This window comes from Diabrotica virgifera, chromosome 10 (genome assembly GCF_917563875.1).
Source record: "Diabrotica virgifera virgifera chromosome 10, PGI_DIABVI_V3a".
Classification (NCBI taxonomy): Eukaryota; Metazoa; Arthropoda; class Insecta; order Coleoptera; family Chrysomelidae; genus Diabrotica; species Diabrotica virgifera.
Window position 1 is genome coordinate 35,636,127 of NC_065452.1, and position 20,681 is coordinate 35,656,807.

The 20,681-nt window shown below is 31.7% G+C and overlaps 1 protein-coding gene across 1 annotated transcript in view; it reads left to right on the top strand.

The window, feature by feature from the left end:
- LOC114332539 (serine/threonine-protein kinase 3-like) overlaps positions 1 to 20,681 on the top strand; it is a 110,740-nt gene that overhangs the window by 11,170 nt on the left and 78,889 nt on the right. Inside the window, exon 2 of the mRNA XM_028282352.2 lies at positions 14,566 to 15,086. Coding sequence (XP_028138153.1) covers positions 14,566 to 15,086 — 521 coding nt within the window. The remainder of the gene's footprint in view (positions 1 to 14,565; positions 15,087 to 20,681) is intronic.

Here is a 20,681-nt window from a genome sequence, read left to right on the forward strand (position 1 = left end):
TGTCCACAAATGTGTTAAAAGATTTTATGCATTGCATTACATATCTTTACATTTTGGTTAATCAAAGTTAGTTTTATGAGCTAAATTCTTGTTCTTCTTTTAATGTTGTTTCCCAATCGGAGGTTGGATATCATCTCTATCTTCACTCGATCTACCGCAACTCTAAAGAGATCTATGGAACTGCATTTAAACCAGTCCCTTAAATGTTCAACCATGACACTCTGCTTCTTTATACAGGGTGATTGATTAGTAGGGTAAAGCTCAATAGCTCCGCTATAGTAATAGATAGCAATAAAAGGTAATAACAAAAATTTTAGCCACCTTTGAGCTTCACATTACAAAATTAGTTAGAATGTTACAGGGTGTTCGATAACACAGTGGCAGACCTAACTTCTGTTTTTTAAATGGAACACCCTATATTTTATGTTATATTCGAAATTCTGTTAACTTCTCCATCACAAAAATATAAAGGTTTGTAATGTTATACAGGGTATTTACAAAGTTATAACCAATTTTGTATGAAAATCGTAACAAGTTCAACTCCCTGTATAAATAAAAATAAGCACAACAGCAATGGTTTATTAATGCCATATTTTTTTATTTATTGTCAAAATTTTTAAAAATTATTGATATTGCTAATTTTCCTTATATCAAATACAGGGTGGGTCAAAACGCAAGTACATTATTTTCTCAGTAATGTTAAATGGAACAACCTGTATTTTATATCATTATTGAAAAGTAACATTAACGTACTTTAATTTTTATATAACATTCCCTATGCCCAAATTGATTAGTTTTCGAGATATTTTCATTTTTTAGAGCAAATTATTTTAGGTGTTTAAATTTATCTAAATTTTAAGTAAGCCATGACTGAATTGACAATTGAAGATTACCGATTATCAATCCGGCAATCAATGTAACACTGTAGCAAATAAAGAAATAAAAATAATTTATTAGTAATACATTTTACAAACAAAAACAACCACTACATGCAACATTTTTGAAACAATTAAAAACTATCTTTTTATGTAAATGCAACAAATAAACAAAGAAAATTAGTAATAAATTTTACAAAAAACACACAAACACAAAATACAATATTTTGTGAAGACAATTAAACACTACTTTTGTATGTAAATGTAACAATGTAACAAATAAAGAACGAAACATAATTTATCAGGAATACATTTTGCAAAAAAACATGTTTGAAAAAATTAGAAGCTACTTTTAATAAAATATTTTTAATATTTAATTACATAAGGTGTTCAAAATTATCTCCTAACACATTTATGTACGCCTAAAAACGATCATTGAATGAGCTACTTACTTTACGGAGCATTTATAAATTAACACATCGAAATACACTTTGTATTCTATTTTTCATCTCATCCCTTGGAGGTATTTTATAAACTTCATTATTAACGTAACCCCAAAAAAATCAGTCCAGTTTATTAAATTCTGGTGATTTGGGTGGCCACGCTACTGGTCCATTGAAAAATGAAAATATCTCGAAAACTCACAAATTTAGACATAGGGAATATTATACAAAAATTAAAGTACGGTAAGGGTACTTTTCGATAGTGATATAAAATACAGGGCGTTCCATTTAAAATTACTGAGAAAATAATGTACTTGCGTTTTGACTCACCCTGTATTTGATCTAAAGAAAATGAGCAATATCGACCATTCTTGAAAATTTTGACAATACGTTAAAAAATATGGCATTAATAAACCATCGTTGTTTTGCTTATTTTTATTTATACAGGGAGTTGAACTTGTTACGATTTTCATATAAAATTGGTTATAACTTTGTAAATACCCTGTATAACATAACAAACCTTTATATTTTTGTGATGGAGAAGTTAACAGGATTTCGAATTTAAAATAAAATATAGGGTGTTCCATTTAAAGAAACGTAAGTTTGGTCTGCCACTGTGTTATCGAACACCCTGTAACATTCTAACCAATTTTGTAATGTGAAGCTCAAAGGTGGCTAAAATTTTTGTTATTAACTCTTATTGCTATTTATTAGTATAGCGGAGCTATTGAGCTATATATATATATATATATATATATATATATATATATATATATATATATATATATATATATATATATATACCCTACTAATCAATCACCCTGTATACTCCTTCCTCCTCTTATCTTTCCCTGTATTATCAGTCTTAGCATTTCATATCGCTATCCCCTCATTACGAGTCCCGGATATTGTAACTTTCATATTTTTATTGTTTTTATTTTATTTGTTCTTTGTGTTTCTCTGTTCATCTCTTGCATTACTTCTGATAGAAAGGTACGGCCCTGTAACGTTTTAGCATAGGATTTTGCATTCCAACTGAGTAGGTGCCATGGAGGTGCATAGACCTGACAGCGACTACGGACTACCACCGCCCGCACTGCGGTCGCAACATCCCTCGTCAACAAGCCTGCTTATAAACATGACCATCTGTTTCATATAAAAGCTTCTTCTAGGAGCTGTATATTCGTTGCTTCCATGTTCGTTTTCTTCTGTGTCCATGCTATTCTAAGAATCTTTCTGTAACACCACATTTCAAATGACTAGCTTATTCATGTGTTCTTGCTTCAATGTCCAGCTTTGTTCAGTATTAAAAACATGTAGCATCTCAAAGCTCTTACTCTCAGTTCTAATCTAAGGTCTTTGTTGTAGAGAATTGTTTTCATTTTTACAAACGCATTTCTTGACCTTTCTATTCTGGCTCTTATTTCTGTTGTTTGATAACACAGGCCAACGAAAAAAAAGATTTAAAAAACTTTTCTTATAAATTTATGTGAATCCTATGTATTTTTTCGCGCTAAAAAAGAATCTGAAATTAGATTTTACGTATCACCCACAGTTTTCCCACAATATGGCACTGGCTTATTCTACAATATAATAATTTGAAAAACACAAAATACCGGAATACATTAAAATGATACATTATTAGAATAATACCTTTTATCTAATTTTTATCTTCTCATAGTATAGGTCTGTACAAGCATTTCAGGAGTCAATGCTTTTGTATTTTCTTTCTCTTTTTTTTTTCTGTAAAACTTCTCAAGTGACTTTTTCTCCTATGCGAGGCACTCTGTTGTTCCCGATGAAGTGACCAACAGTAATCACCCATCATGTTGGTGTTCCAACATCCCTGGTATGGTTGCTGGTGGAAGCGTTCGCATCGTTCTTCACTGACTGCACCCAGATTTTCAGGGAAATGATCAAGATGGTTATGCAAAAGGTGGATTTTGAGGCTCATTTGACATCCCAAATCTTAAATCTTATCTGAAATCTTAAAAAACTTATCTAATAAATTAGCTACTATAAGCTCGTAGTTAGGGTCTTTCACATTACCTAAAAACTTGGTTACAATTTTTTTGAATCCAATCCATGCATCTTTTTCCTTAGTAGTAATCTTGGTTTCAACGGTAATTATGCAATTTTAAATGTTAAATTGTGAAAGAATGGTGGGTGATACAGCATTTTTAATATTATTTTCGGATTCAGCACACCAAAATACATAAGATAGAAGCAATTTTATCAAAAAAGTTTTTTCATCGTTGGCCTGTGTAATTATTATGTGAAATCCAGGTTCCTAGGTATTTGTTTTATTTATCAACCTTTTCTATTGGTACATTTCCCAAATGTATGCTTGTTTGTATATTTGTTTTCTTACTTATTATCATGTATTTGATCTTATCAAATTGTATCTTTTTTATATTCATTTTTAGCCCATATTCTTCAAATATACTGTTTGCTTTGTTTAGTAGTAATTAGAGTAATTCTTCCGCTGAACTTATACTGAGCCTTTTAAGACATATAGGATCATTTTGTGTAACTTCCCAATAAAAATTTTTCAAAAGAAGTTTGTAATCATTGTTTAAAATAAAATTTGTTTATAAAATACCTTTAAGGTGATGTTAGATTTGATTATCGAAGTAAACAATAGAAGTTTACTCATTGTTTATGTCATTTTTATGTCCCTATTGAAACATTTATTGTTGATGAATCAGTTGTTGATGTGGTGTTGTACTCAGTACATATAGTTCTCTCAGTTCAATTGAGTATACAGTAGTTCAAGTAGTGAGGTAAAATTCACAATGAGGTAAATTTCTAATTTTTAAATATCTCTTCCAACAAATTATTTCTTCTTTCTCTATAATCACTAATTTTCTATAGTGCTTATTCCAAACAAAGTCTCATTTATGCAAAATTGTCTACAATTTCTCTTTTTTTATGTTTACCAAAGTTTCATCTCATTCTTTTGACATCATTCATAACACTGGACGGGTATTTGCCTATCTGACTATGTCCTTCCATTCAGATCTCTCTTTGACCCTTCTCCTCCATTGTCTTATATGTATTCATAGTTTTCAGGTTGTCTTCCACATCATCCAACATTTCGTCACTATTATTTATTTTGAAAATAAAATGAAGTTACTTTTCTTCAAATTATTGTTTTACAATATTTTAACATTACTGTTGTTTTTTCTCAGTTGACTTTTTGGTACTTCTTTTTTTATTTATTTAATTGCAAATTTACAATCTACTCCACACTAACATTTAAAGTCAGGACCCCCGCTACCATATGTGCAAAGTGTGCAATGCACACGGGCGCCATCCTTTAGAGGCGCCAAAACCCGGGGTCAAAAATTCCAAAAAAGAAAGGAAACAAAAAAACAAATATTAATTTTAATATAAAAGTTGAGAAATTAAATAGAATTCAGTTTAAACACACACTAAATTTGATTAGTATATCATCCAGTTACTGCCGATTCCCATTTGCGAGAACATGTCAGAAGTCAGGCATTTTAATTAATTTTTTATGCTTTTATTCTGTTTGTTTCATTTTGATATTTTAGCCTACTAATAATAGTCCATTTACTTACTGTTTTTGTTGTAAATTTTAAAGAACCGCTTGGATTGACATACAATTTGTCATACACATAGCTAACAAGAAAAGAAGTGATACCTACTGTGCCGATATCTGCTTGTACTCTGGGGGTAAAAGGGGTATTCTCAGGGGAATACGCCCGAGAATACGTGGGGGTATTCTCAGGGGTGAGGAAACATTCGTTCAAAATAAGTCCGGAATTGGATAAACTGACTAATTCTAAGCAACTTTTGTTATATAGAGATTTTTACTAAGTCAATTTTTTTCGAGTTATTTGCGAGTGAGTATGTTCATTTTTCAACAAAAAAAAAACGATTTTAGACGGTTTTTCGCAATTAAAAACTAATTATTTTATCGAAAAAATACTCTTAGCAAAAATATAGCTTACAAGAAAGTGAAAAAAATAATTTATATATGAAGTCTGCAAAACCCAGTAGAAAGCAGAGTTGTAGTCTGTAGCTAATGAAAACTAGGTTCTTATTCGTCAAATTCCAAATCAAATATTTCAACGTGAAATAACCAAAAAATAAGCACTTTTCGGGGAAAACTCATTACAGCTTCTTTAAAATGTTTAAGAAAAGCTTTATTTATATGATCTGTAAGGTTCATCGGTTTAAAGTGCTCATTTTTGAAAAAATTTGGTTTTAGAGTAATTTTTTTTTTATCTTGAAAAAATTTCTTTTGTCAAATAACTTTAAAAAATGAATTAGTGATACCAAAAATCTCAAGCAGTAAAAAAATGTAGATTTTGCTTTTCTGAATATTTTGGATGTTTTGTTTTCCTGTAAGACAAAAATTGGAAGATATGGCTGTTCAAATTTTGCATACACTCATGATTAGTGACTCGTTCAGCCGTTTCGCCCTTTTAAATACAGCCTTTTTAAAAATAAGCACTTTGAACCGATGAAACTTCAGATCATATAAACAATAAATAAGTAAAGTAAGTTGTGGTGAAGCGGTAACGATTAATTTCATTTAGGATGCTAATTAGGGGGTGGTTTTCATGATTTTTTTACCAAAAAAAGGGATTAACATTATTTTTAACTTAGGTACTTACTTTTGATGTTAAAACATATACCTTCTTTTAAACACTTTAAAAAAGTTGTAATGAGTTTTCCCTGATAAGTGCTTGATTTTTGGTTATTTTACGTTGAAATATTTGATTTGTAATTTGACGAATAAGAACCTCCTTTTTATCAACTACAACTCTGCTTTTACTGGGTCTGCAGACTTCATATATAGGTACTTACACCATTTTCTTTTTTTTCACTTTTTTATATTCTATATTTTTTTTGATAAAATACATACTTTTTGAAGTTACATATTTGCAAAAATCCGTCTAAAAACTTGTTTTTTTCTTTGTTGAAAAATGAACATAAATTTACTCGCAAATAACGATTGAAAACGAAACTAACGAAAACTATTGAAAAATATTGACAGAGAAAAATCTTTATAGAAGAAAAGTTATTTAAAATTAGTCATTTTATCCAATTCCGGACTTTTTTGAACGAGCATATGTTTTTTCACCACTGAGAAGGGGTGAACTCACATTCTAAAGTTCAGTTTTCTGGTTTATTTCAAGCACCTACCTACCTTCAAAAAATAAATAAAAAACATGATCCAAAATGCCTTAAGGGGCGCCAAAATTCTTTTTGCACACAGGTGCCAGTACCCCTTACGGGGGCCCTGTTTAAAGTAATAAGTAAATAGTTTATATTTTGTATTTGCAGTATGCATGTACCGGGTACCATTTAGCAATGGCTCTCCATACAGTTACTTTAGTAGGTCTTCTGGCCAGATTTGTTTCAATCTTCTATCTTCTAAGGGCTGATCGAATAGGTTTCTTATGAACAGATTGTCATGATATGATGTTCATTCTTTGTATTTATTCAGTATATATTATTTAAATTTGAATACGAAATTATAAAATAAAAAATTAAAATTACATATAAAAATATGGAATAAAATAATGGTATAATTAAATAAATATTTATGCGATAAAAAATTATTAATCAAACAAAAAAGACTGTGTGTACTTTGTACGCACGTAAGAAGTTATACTTCTATTATATGATTTCAACGATATAAAATACTTTAAACAGTTTATTTTTTTTATTTGAATATTAAACTAATTTTAATACTTATCACTTTTCAAAAATCAAAAAATTAAAAAAATTAAATAAAAAAAATACAGCAATTGTCCGCATTTGAACCCGGGACCTCTCGATCTCTAGTCGAACGCTCTACCAATGACCCACCAAGACATTGTTTTAATGCTTTCTCGGATATTATGACAAATTACGCTAACAAATAGATGAAAAGTGAAGTAGTATACATATAAAAATAATAATTTTTTAATAATACGTATTATCTTACTCCCGAGGAAGACACAAAAATTATAATAAATATATTTACTAAAAACACTAATATATCCTTTACACACCTTTTTGGACTTTACGTACGTAACTTAAAAGATTTAGTTGGATTTAGCAACGAGCTCCATACTCTCCCTGTTCGCATGCGCGTAGAATAATAAAAATTCAATAAAATTAACATGAAGTAAAACTCCCTAGTGTAGCTGGTATATTTAATAAAAATTCTAAAAAAATTTTTTAAAATCCAAACGGATTACGTTCAAAACGTTTTCGGACTTATCAGTCCATCATCAGTGAACTCCCTGTCCTTGCTAAATAGCCACAATGCCAAACACTGGTCAAGATGTATATTCTAACTACATGGTGAAATTTGTTAAACAATTTGGCTTACATTGGATGCCAACGGATTAGTACTAGGTACATGATGCTCTACTCCATTAATTAAGAGATTTTTTATTATGAATAGGTCTACATTGAACTACGTTTAGTCTGTCAATGAACGTAGTTCAATGTAGACCTATTCATAATAAAAAATCTCTTAATTAATGGAGTAGAGCATCATGTACCTAGTACTAATAATGAAACGTAGTTCAATGTAGACATTTCATAATAAAAAATCTCTTAATTAATGGAGTAGAGCATCATGTACCTTGTACTAATCCGTTGGCATCCAATGTAAGCCAAATTGTTTAACAAATTTCACCATGTAGTTAGAACATACATCTTGACCAGTGTTTGGCATTGTGGCTATTTAGCAAGGACAGAGAGTTCACTGATGATGGACTGATAAGTCCGAAAACGTTTTGAACGTAATCCGTTTGGATTTTTAAAATTTTTTTTAGAATTTTTATTAAATATACCAACTACCTACACTAGGGAGTTTTACTTCATGTTAATTTTATTTAACTAGATGGTATACAGCCAACCTTCGGGTATTATCCCATTTTATTTATTTTTTTTTTAATAAAAATTCACTCCCAATCGCGCCTAAAGAAGTATAACTTCAAAAAAATATAACTAAAAAAACCTGAAATTTTAAAACTCAATGGATATTTTCAGCTAAGAGTCGAGACTCACCGAAATACCATTGGGAATATTATACAAGTCGAATAGACCTGCACTTCCAATTATTTCTAACTATTTTAGAGGCTGAAGTAGGGGGTTACTGTGTGATTCCAGTCCTTCATGGTGCTTCATACTACAGGGTGATTGATTAATGTGAGGAAGCTCAGTAGATCTGTTATAGTAAAAATTACAAAAAAAAGTTATTAACAAAAATTGTAGGCAGCTTTAAACTCCACATTTTAAAATTAGTTACAATCTTACAGGGTGTTCCATAAGATGGTGGCAGACCAAACTTATGTTTTTTAAAATGGAACACCCTGTATTTTATTTTAAATTTGAAATCTGCTTCACTTCCACATCACAACAATGTAAAGTTTTATTATGTTATAACCGGGTATTTAAAAAGTTATAACCAATATTACCTGAAAATCGTATCAAGTTTAACTCCCTGTATAATTAAAAAGGAGTATAGAAACATTGATCTATTGCAACCATAGTTTTTTAATAATTGTTAAAAATTATAAATCATATTCGTTTTCATAATATTCGTTAAATCAAATACAGGGTAAGTCAAAATGCAAGTATGTACATTATTTTCTTGGTAATTTTGAATAGAACACCCTGTATTTTATATCTCTATCGAAAAGTACTACTATCGTACTTCAAATTTTATGAAGTACTCCCTATACCTAAAGTAATCAGTTTTCTAGATATTTTTATTTTTCCATCAAAGTATTAGTTTGGTAGATATTTTAAAGTTTACCAATAATTATTGTGAGTTGGCCATGATTGATTTGTCAGAAACTGAGAGTTTGACATTGTTGTTTATTAATTCAGTATTGGGGTACACCGTAAATTAGCAACAATTATTATTTAGTAATTCAGTAATTAATTCAATTTAAATTAGCAATAATGAATTTTACTACTAATGAAATGGTAGATATGATCTGGATTTTGGGGGAATGCAATAAAAATTCATTACTATCAGCTAGAATTGATCAAGAACGGTTTCCAGATAGGCGACAACCTAGATAAGATACATTTGAAAAATTGAAAGATCGATTTAACCGCATTGGTTCAGTGAATTATGAAAAACATGAACGAACAAAAACTAGTGTGACAGAAAACGAAATGAGTGTGTTGATGGCAGTTACAGAAAACCCACACACAAGTATAAGGAGTATTTCCAATGAACAAGAACTTAGTTACTACTATGTTCAAAACATTCTATCTAAAAACAAGATGCACCCTTACCATATTCAAAAGCACCAATAATAGCACAAACGAATAGTATTTTATGAATGGGACTTACAAAAAATTAATGAGCAGAGATTTTTTTGATTATGTCCTATTTGGTGATGAAGCTACATTCCATCGAAACGGTTCGGTTAATAGACATAACTTTCACTACTATTCAACAAGTAATCCATACCACATAGTAACACATAGTCAAACAAGATGGTCTCTAAATGTGTGGGGAGGTATCATCGGTAACCATGTAGTAGGACCATATTTTTTTGAAGATAACTTAAATGGTGAGATTTACTTAGATTTTTATCGTAAATCAGTTACCGATATTACTAGAAGAGGTTCCACTTAATATACGTTAACAAAAATGTGGTTTCTACATGACGGTGCTCCTGCGCACCACAATGAATTACCAATTGAAGCCTCTATACTCTGGGTATAGAGATTTTGAAGAAAAGAATGACGAAATATGAGGAAGATAGGAGAGAAGAGATTTAAGACCAAAAAGAAGAGGGGCTTAGCTCAGAAGGAAAAAAAATAATCAAAAGGGCAGAGAAGCACTAAATCTCAAGTGCGTGGTGAACTTAATGATCAGTTTAGTGAAAGATGGATCGGAAGGGATGGACCGGTAAGGTGGCCCCCAAGGTCACCAGATTTCAATAAAATGGACTCATTTTTTGGGGGTTACGTTAAGAACGAAGTATATAAAATACCTCCAACAACAAGGGATGATATGAAAAATAGAATCCGAATTGCATTTCAAAATATTTCTTTACAAATGCTTAATAATGTAAGCAACTCTTTCAATGATCGCTTTCAAGTATGCATAGATGTTTTGGGAGGTCATTTTGAACACCTTACTTAAGTAAGATAAGTTTAAATTACTGTTGTTTTTTATTTTTTTGTGTGTTATTTTTTTTTTTAATTTTCCGTCGGTTATTTTTTATAAATTTTATTTGAAATAAATTGTTTTCTTTTCTGTGTCGTTATTTCGTTACTGAATTAATAAACAATAATGTCAAACTGTCAGTTTCTGACAAATCAATAATGGCCAACTCACAATAATTATTGGTAAACGTTAAAATATCTACCAAATTAATACTTTGATGGAAAAATAAAAATATCTAGAAAACTGATAACTTTAGGTATAGGGAGTACTTCATAAAATTTGAAGTACGATAGTAGTACTTTTCGATAGAGATATAAAATACAGGGTGTTCTATTTAAAATTACCAAGAAAATAATGTACTTGCATTTTGACTTACCCTGTATTTGATTTAACGAATATTATGAAAACAAATATGTTTTGTAATTTTTGACAATTATTAAAAAACTATGGTTGCAATATATTAATGTTCCTATACTCCTTTTTAATTATACAGGGAGTTAAACTTGATACGATTTTCAGGTAATATTGGTTATACCTTTTTAAATACCCGGTATAACATAATAAAACTTTACATTGTTGTGATGTGGAAGTGAAGCAGATTTCAAATTTAAAATAAAATACAGGGTGTTCCATTTAAAAAAAACATAAGTTTGGTCTGCCACCATCTTATGGAACACCCTGTAAGATTGTAACTAATTTTAAAATGTGGAGTTTAAAGCTGCCTACAATTTTTGTTAATAACTTTTTTTTGTAATTTTTACTATAACAGATCTACTCAGCTTCCTCACACTAATCAATCACCCTGTATATAAGTTTGACACATACCAGGGTGCATCAGTTATCATTCGCAGTATTTTCGATTGTCTTCTTTGAATTATGGTTGTATTTGACTTGCTCGAACATCCCCAAAGTTAGATTCCATACGTCCAGATAGGTTTGTAGACAAGGATTTATTTTCTATGGTCAGTTTCGATTTCCTATCGACTAGCCAATGTATCTTTCATTCTTAGGTCAATTTGTTTTCGCTTCTTAAGAATATGTTCTTTCCAGTTGAGTTTTGAGTCAAGATGTATTCCTAGGTATTTGGTGCTAGAGTATTGAGGAAGTTGGATATTGTTGAGTGAAATTTGAGAACACTGGTCTCTTCTCAAGGTAAAAGTCACTTTGACTGATTTTGTTTCATTCTTTTTAATTCTCCACTTGTTTGACCAATTTTATTCAGTTGTTCCTGTAGAATGTTAGATGCTATAATTGCATCTAGGATGACAGCATCATCTGCAAACGTACCAGTGATGGTTTTATTATTGGAAGGTAGATCTGTTGTGTATACCACATATAATATTGGTCCAAGAACGCTGCCTTGGGGGACTCCAGATTTTATTGGAATTTTGTTGGAATTACTTTCATTCACTCTTGTTTGGAATACTTTCCCACGTAGATAGGATTTTAACAGTATCATCTAGGTGATGGAAAGATATATCTTGATTTTGAAAATCAGGCCTGTGTGCCAAATCTTGTCAAAGGATTGAATAACATTTAGAAAGGCAGGGTTATTCACACAGGGTTACTTACTATATTTTGACCCCCATGTAAACTGCTTTATTTAAAGAATTAGAAAAAAATTAAAAATACAAAAATTATTCGATTTTTAAATTATGAGTTTTTGACATATATATCGTACTAGTGACGTCATCCATCTGGGCGTGGTGACGTAATCGACTATTTTTTTTAATGAGAATAGGGATTGTGTGCTAGCTCATTTGAAAGGTTAGCCAATTCTCTATTCAGTAAAATAAACATTAAGATAATTATTTACACAGGGTGTCCAAAAAAAAATTTTTTGAATTAAATTAATTGACACAAAAAGAAGAATGTATGTAATTTATTTAATTCAAAATATCTTCTTCTTTAAGTGCCATCTCCGCGACGGAGATCGGCAATCATCATAGCTATTCGGATTTTAGAGACGGGAAAATATCTTCTACTGCTGTTATAAAACAGAAATAAAAGTTTATTGCACAAATAAACATTGCTTTTTGCTTAAATTCAATGTTCAAACTGCCAAGGGGCAGATGGGTGGCAGCTTGAACATTGAATTTAAGTAAAAAGTAATGTTTATTTGTGCAATATACATTTATTTCTGTTTTCTGACAGCAGTAGAATGTATTTTGAATTAAATCAATTACATGCATTCTTCTTTTTGCGTTAATTAATTTAATTAAAACAATTTTTTTGGACACCTTGGATAAATAATCATGTTAATGTTTATATTACTGAATAGGGAATTGAATAACCTTTCAAATGAGCTAGCACACGATCCCTCATTTAAAAAAATAGTCGATTACGTCATCTCGCCCAGATGGATGACGTCACTAGTATGATATATATGTCAAAAATTCATAATTTAAAAATCGAATAACTTTTGTATTTTACATTTTTTTCTAATTCTGTAAATAAAGCAGTTTACAGTGGGGTCAAAATATAGTGAATAACCCTGTACACTGTAGTACAGTACTGTTTTCTTTTCAGAATTTATGGGGTGTACATTACTATTCTATGAATCTGGTGTATCGTTGAGTGTTCTTTTCGAAAGCCAAATTGAAGGTTGGTAATCCATTCCTCCGTATTGAGGTCTGAGTTAATTATTTGTAGCAGTCACCTTTCAAGTATTTGGGATACGATTGGTAGTAGGCTTATTGGTCTATGTCTATATGATGAAACCACATTTGGATTTTTTCCTGCTTTTGGGATTAGTAATATGTCAGCTGTGTAATAAGAGCTTTGGCCAGTAGTTTGAGCGTAGAATGGGATGAGAGTAATCAGTACTTTCTTTATCTGGTAGTTCGTTTATCATCTTGGGTGTTATTTGTCCAGCCCAGAAGCTTTTCTGTTATTGAATTTTTTGTTGAATTTCGTTTTTGGTTAGTGGTCTGATAACTGGTATATTCGCTGGAATGTTATTTATGCCTCTTTCAATTTTAATGTGTGGAGCTTCGTTGTGGGGAGTATATACTTAAGCTAAGTGATTGGCAAATAATATTGTTTTTCCCCATCACTTCTGACCCACTGTAGTGTTGGTCCTTGTTCGTTTCTAATTGGAGGTTTAGGTTTTTTTGGAGTTTTTGATTTTTTGCGGTTTCCATATTGAGTTGTCATACCGGTTAAGGTTTGTTATGTAATCTGTAAATGACAGTTTTTGTACCTCTTTAAATTTGAATTTTAGTTGATTGCTTAGCCTGTTTAATGTAGTCTTGTGTGCGGGGCATGGGTTCGGTGCCATTTGGTATTAGCTTTCCTTTTTTGGGGTACAGTGGAACCTCGATAAGTCGGCCCCCGATAACCCGGAAGTCCGGCTAACCCGGACCGATTTTCATCAGACAAACATTTCAACAATAAAAATGTATGTATTATGTTAAAACATTTTATCTGTAGCCTCTTCTGGAATGTCTTAAAAATATTGAGTTTCATTGATAAAACTTCGCTTCGACCATAATATATTTGAGAGGTAATGGGTATTTGTGTAATTTGAACTATACGATAGTAAAAATGACTCATGGCACACGGCGGCGGCGGCAGACCGATGTTCATTATCTCGGGCTATCGCAAACAACAGGCACCTGTTTTTCCTTTATTTATTTCGAACTGTCTTTTAAAAAATTATTTTTTAAACAATGGTCTTTTAAACAATGAAAGAGCCACTGTTCTAAAATAACATAACATTGTTCCGATGGCAGACGAAATTGACACAACCGAAACCGACTGAATTATTTTACCTAGAAATGAACAATACTCTATCTATACTGTCTATCTATACTATACTATACTCTATACAACTATAGGTAAGTTAGATGTGTACTGTGCATATATATTTCATGTTATTTTAATTATAACGAACTTTATCTATAAGTATACCGTGTTTTATTAATTTTTACCATGCTCTCCGGCTAACCCGGATTTTGGATAACCCGGATCGGCCGCGGTTCCGATTAATCCGAGTTATCGAGGTTTTACTGTACTAACTTTTTTATTTAAGGTGTAAACAATTCTTAAAACGATTGTTTAAACTATTTTTTTGTTTTAGTGAATTAAAGAAGTTATCAGAGGAGAGTTTGACACGCCAGCCAGAAGAAGTGTTTGATATAATATGCAAACTAGGGGAAGGTTCTTATGGGAGTGTGTACAAGGCGCTTCACAAAGAGTCTGGCCAAGTGTTAGCAATAAAACAAGTACCTGTAGACACGGATCTTCAAGAAATTATTAAAGAAATCTCAATCATGCAGCAATGTGACAGTACCTATGTTGTAAAATACTATGGAAGTTATTTTAAGAACACTGATTTGTGGATTGTTATGGAGTATTGTGGTGCTGGATCAGTATCGGACATAATGAGATTAAGGAAAAAGACTTTAGATGAGGATGAGATTGCTACAATTTTGTCCGATACTCTTAAGGGTTTGGAATATTTACATTTAAGGAGAAAGATACACAGGGATATTAAAGCTGGAAATATTTTATTAAATTCTGAAGGGCATGCCAAATTAGCTGACTTTGGTGTGGCTGGACAATTGACTGACACTATGGCCAAAAGAAATACTGTGATTGGTAAGTTTTTTTATATATTTTATTTTTTATTTATATTTATTTTATATTTTATTTTATATATTTTTTATATATATTTTCAAAAAACCATGTTACCACATAGTGGTGTAGGGTGACAATACATTATAATACAATACAAAAACAACTTATATCTTAAATTTAACTAATAACTGCTATATTATATACAAATTTGACCCATTCCTTCTTATTTCTAGCCAGCGTCCTTGCTTCTATCCATGTTGTTCCCCTTTTTTCGAATATTTTGCCTAGTATTCTATCCCATGTTTGTCGTGGTCACCTTTTTTTTTGCCTGACAAATTTCCTTCACCGGTTTTGTATGATCCTTTCTCTGAAGATGACCCTACCAACTGAATTGGCTTCTTTCTATAAATTCTAAGGTTGACTCTATTTCCAAATTTTCTCTTATTTGAGTGTTCCGTAGTCTGACCAAGAGTCAAAAAAAAAGTATTTTAAGACAACTGATTCTTTAATTAAGTTAAGACAACTGATTCCCTATGCTTCCTCGAACACCGTACCGGCCATCTGCTACTGATACAGGTTGCGTTCATTACTGCGCAGCACACCTGTACAGGTAAATATATCGAATTTAAGATTATTTTAAGACGAAAAATTTTTTTGTTATTACTTTTTAACAATATTAGAAATATGAATTATAATTGCCAGACATTTCTGTGGTTTAAAAAGTAATGACAAAAAAAATTTTCGTCTTAAAATTATTTTACTATTACTTAATAATTTTTGAAATGACAAACTTAGTAGGGGCAGAATGAAAGGCAAATACGGGATGTTGAAGAAAAACAGGCAGTATTGCCTATATAAAAGAAGAAAATAATTTTAAATTCATTATACAGGGTGATTGATTAGTGTGATAAAGCTCAGTAGATCCGTTATAGTAATAGATAGCAATAAAAGTTAAAAACAAAAATTGTTGCCAACTTTAAGCTTCACATTACAAAATTAGTTAAAATGTTACAGGGTGTTCAATAACATAGTGGCAGACCAAACTTATGTTTTTTTAAATGGAACACCCTATATTTTATTTTATTTTCGAAATCCTCTTAACTTCCCCATCACAAAAATGTAAAGGTTTGTTATGTTATATAGGGCATTTACAAAGTTATAACCAATTTTCTATGAAAATCGTAACAAATTCAGCTCCCTGTATATATAAATAAAAATATTATACACTAAGCATCAAAATTAACGCACCACCTTAAAAATGGGACATTTTTAATGTCTCGTATTTCCTAAACCTGTTGTCCGATTTGAGTGCTTTTTTTTAGTATATTATAGCTTTATTCTTCAAGAATATCGATGTAACAATATTATTGCTAAAGAGGTAAGTGTCATTGTATACCGGGTGTAACAATGATAATGTGTTTTTTCCTTAATTTTTGGAACACCCTGTGGAATATTCTAGCGTATATAAAATATTGAAATTAAAACTCAACTGTAGCCTTAGGCTTTCTTAACATTTTGCTTTTTGATTCATTCGCTTTTGTGTGATAATAAAAAATTTAGGTACTTTAACAACTAGCCATGTTATTCATTAATACAGGGTGTTTCTAAATAAGTGCGACAAACTTTAAGGGGTAATTCTTTATTAAAAAAATATGACCGCTTGTTTTATAAACATAATGTCCAAAAATGCTTCGTTTCCGAGGTAAGGGATGTTGAATTTTTTCTTAAAAACATGATTTATTTATTGATCTAAAACCGGTTGAGATATGCAAATGAAATTTGGTAGGTTTTAAGAGGTAGACTCGCAAGAAATAAAATGTAGAATAGAGAAGGCTAGGAGTGCATTCAATAACATGGCCAAACTCCTTTAAAAGCCACAACTTTAATCTGGAGATAAAAATAAGGCTCCTACGATGTTATATCTTCTCAATATTGTATTCGGAGTTAAATCCTGGACACTCACTGAAGCAATGGAGAAAAAACTTGAAGCCTTCGAGATGTGGCTATACAGGCGAATTCTAAGGATATCATGGACGGACAAGATAACCAACGAGACCGTATTACGAAGAGTGGGCAAAGAAAGAAGGTGATGTATACCATTAAAAGGAGAAAGTTAGAATATCTCAGACACATAATGAGAAACGGCACTAAATACAGATTACTGAAGGTAATCCTTCAAGGTAAAGTATTCGGAAAGCGAGGAATTGGGAGAAGAAGAATATCATGGTTAAAGAACCTGAGGAAATGGGTCTCCACAACAACAACTAATCTATTTAAAGCATCAGTTAATAAAATAATTATAGCCAGAATGATCGCCAATATTCGAAACAAATAGGCACTAAACGAAGAAGAAGAAGAAGAGGTAGTTATTGCGCATTTTTTGACATATGTACAATTAAGAATTTTATATTCACCATTGGCGTGCATACGGGATGTATCTAAAATGTTTATACCCATATGCACGCCATTGGTGAATGTAAAATTCTTAATTCGCCGCCGCCTACGAAAGTGCCGTTAAGAGTAGAACTTTCAATTGAACGCCGCGAAAAATATTTTCGATTATATGATTGTGAAAATTATAATCCCTAATAAAGTGTTGCATATCTCAACCGGTTTTAGATCAATAAATAAATCGTCAGTTTTTAAGAAAAAATTCAACGCCCCGTATCTCGGAAACGAAGCATTTGCGGACATATGTTTATAAAGCAAACGCTCATTATTTTTTCGTGCAGAATTACCCCTTAAAGTTTGTCGCACTTATTTAGAAACACCCTGTATTGATGAATAACATTGCTAGTTGTTAAAGTCCTAACTTTTTTATTATCCAACATAAGCGAAGGAATCAAAAAGCAAAATGTTAAGAAAGCCTAAGGCTACAGTTGAGTCTTAATTTCAATATTTTATATACGCTAGAATATTCCACAGGGTGTTCCAAACTTTGAGGAAAAAACACACTATCATTGTTACACCCGGTATACAATGACACTTAAGCAATAATATTATTATACCGATATTCTTGAAGAATAAAGCTATAATATACTAAAAAAATCACTCAAATCGGACAATAGGTTTAGGAAATACGAGACATTAAAAATGTCCCATTTTTAATGTGGTGCGTTAATTTTGATGCTTAGTGTAAATAATTAGCAGAACCCAAAACAGGTGTCGCCTGGTCTACTATTTCATTCATGTTATTCAAATATGGCATGAAATTATATATTTCGTGAATCGGCCACATTCGCAGACGAAATGTGCGGAAAAAAATCAGTCTAGGTCAGCGGTCGGGGAACCGGGGTAAATTACCCCAAATGGGGTAAAAATGAAATTTTTGGGGAAAAAAATGAAACTTTTGTTAGTAAGTAAAAAGTATATATTTTTAATTTGATATTTTATAAACCTGTTAGTGTTTTTTCAAGCGAAGAAACTGAATTCAGTGCCCTTGTCTGCGAGAATTGTGAAAGAACAAATTTCTATATTAGCAGAAAATGTGAAGGAACAGGTTATTTTCGCATTAAAGCAGGCTAAATATTTTCCTATTCATCTTGATGAGACAACTGATTTTATTAGCAATTGACAACTAATGGTATATGTTCGCTACAAAGGTGCAGATAATTTTGAAGAGGAATTGCTGTTTTGTTCTCCTCTCGAGTTTAGATCTCGTGGAATTGATATCTACAATAAAGTAAATGGATACTTCAATGCGCAAAGTTTAAAATGGGAAAATAGTATATCTGTATCTTTGGATGGAGCTCCAGCTATACTGGGTCATATTAATGGTTTTTCATCATCATCATTGGCTCGACAGCCCTTTCTGGGTCTTGGCCTGTTCCAGGATTCTTCTCCACTCTGATCTGTTTCGTGCTTTTTTTCTCCAGTTTTTTATTTTTAAGGTTTTTATATCATTTTCTATTTGTTCTAAATATCTCAGCTTCGGTCTTCCTCTTGTTCTTTTTCCTACTGGCATCTGTTTGAATATTTTGTTTGGTATTTCGCCTTCTTCCGTTCTTTCTACATGTCCCATCCAACGCAGCCGTCCTATTTTAATGAATGTTATGATATCTGGATCCTGGTATATTTCGTATAGTTTAAAGTTGTACCTTCTTCGCCAAATTCCATTTTCTTTTGTGCCCTTATATATGTGTCGCAAGATTTTTCTTTCAAAGGTGGCTAGCAATGTTTCCTCTCTTTTAGTGAGTGTCCAGGTTTCTGAGCCGTATGTGAGTACCGGTCTTATTAGGGTTTTGTATATTTGGCATTTTGTTTCCTTGCGACGTTGTCTGATCTTAGTTGCCGAATTAAGCCATGATAACTTTTATTGGCAATAAATATTCGCCTCTTCACTTCCTCTGCTACGTTATTATCAGATGTGACTAGGGATCCCAAGTATGTAAAGTTTTTTACCCCCTCAATGTTGTATTCTCCTATTGTTATATTTTGTGGCTGCCTTATTTCTGTGTTTTTACTTACCTGCATATATTTTGTTTTGTTCTGGTTGATTTTCAGGCCACTATTTTGTGCAGCTCGTTCTATTTGATTGAATGCCTCTATCATTTCTCTTCTTGATCTTGCGATTATGTCAACATCATCTGCAAATGCTAGTATTTGCACGCTTTTATTAATTATTGTTCCTCGAGTATTGACTGTTGTGTCCCTCATTATTTTCTCGAGTACAATGTTGAACAAGATGCATGATAGAGCGTCTCCCTGGCGTAGTCCCTTTTTCACATCTATTGTTTCCGTTAGTTCGTTTTGTATCCGGATTTTACTTTCTACTTTTAGAGATTCTTTTATCAGTTCTATTAGTTGTGTTGGTATATTAAATTCTTTCATTGCTTTTATTAAGAATTCTCGGTTTATATTGTCATATGCGCTTTCGAAGTCTATGAAGAGATGATGTGTGTCGATGTTATGTTCACTTGTTTTTTCAAGGATCTGTCGCAGAACAAATATCTGGTCTATTGTTGACTTCTGTCTACAGAAGCCACTTTGGTACCTGCCAACTATTTTTTCAGCGTGTGGTCTAAGTCTTTCATAAATGACGTTGGACATTATTTTGTATGCTGCATTCAGCAGCGTGATTCCACGGTTAATGGTTTTTGGCTTTCGTAAAAAAAGTAACCCACATATTGAAGTTACTCACTGTATGATCCATCGCCAGGCCCTTATGGTCAAATATTTAGAACCTACACTGGCACTGGAAGCCTTCATGCATGATGTCATCAAGATTGTAAATTTTATCAAGCAACATGCACTAAACATGCGGCTATTTCGTGAATTATTATGTCAGGACGGTGAAGCTGAATATACGGACCTACTTTATTATACAGAAGTAAGGTGGCTGTCTCGCGGAAATGTACTAAATACTAAATCGAGTATGGACTCTCAAAACTGAAGTCAAAATTTTTATGGTTGATCAAAAAAATATTCTCGCAGATAACTTTAAAAACTCTACCTGGGTTGCATATCTCGCATATTTAGCGGACATTTTTTAAAGTATAAATATATTAAACAAAGAATTGCAGGGAAAGAATATTAATATCATTTCAGCGAGAGAAATAGTGTCAGCTTTTGGATTAAAGCTGCAATATTGGAGACAGAAAGTAGAACAGAACAAGT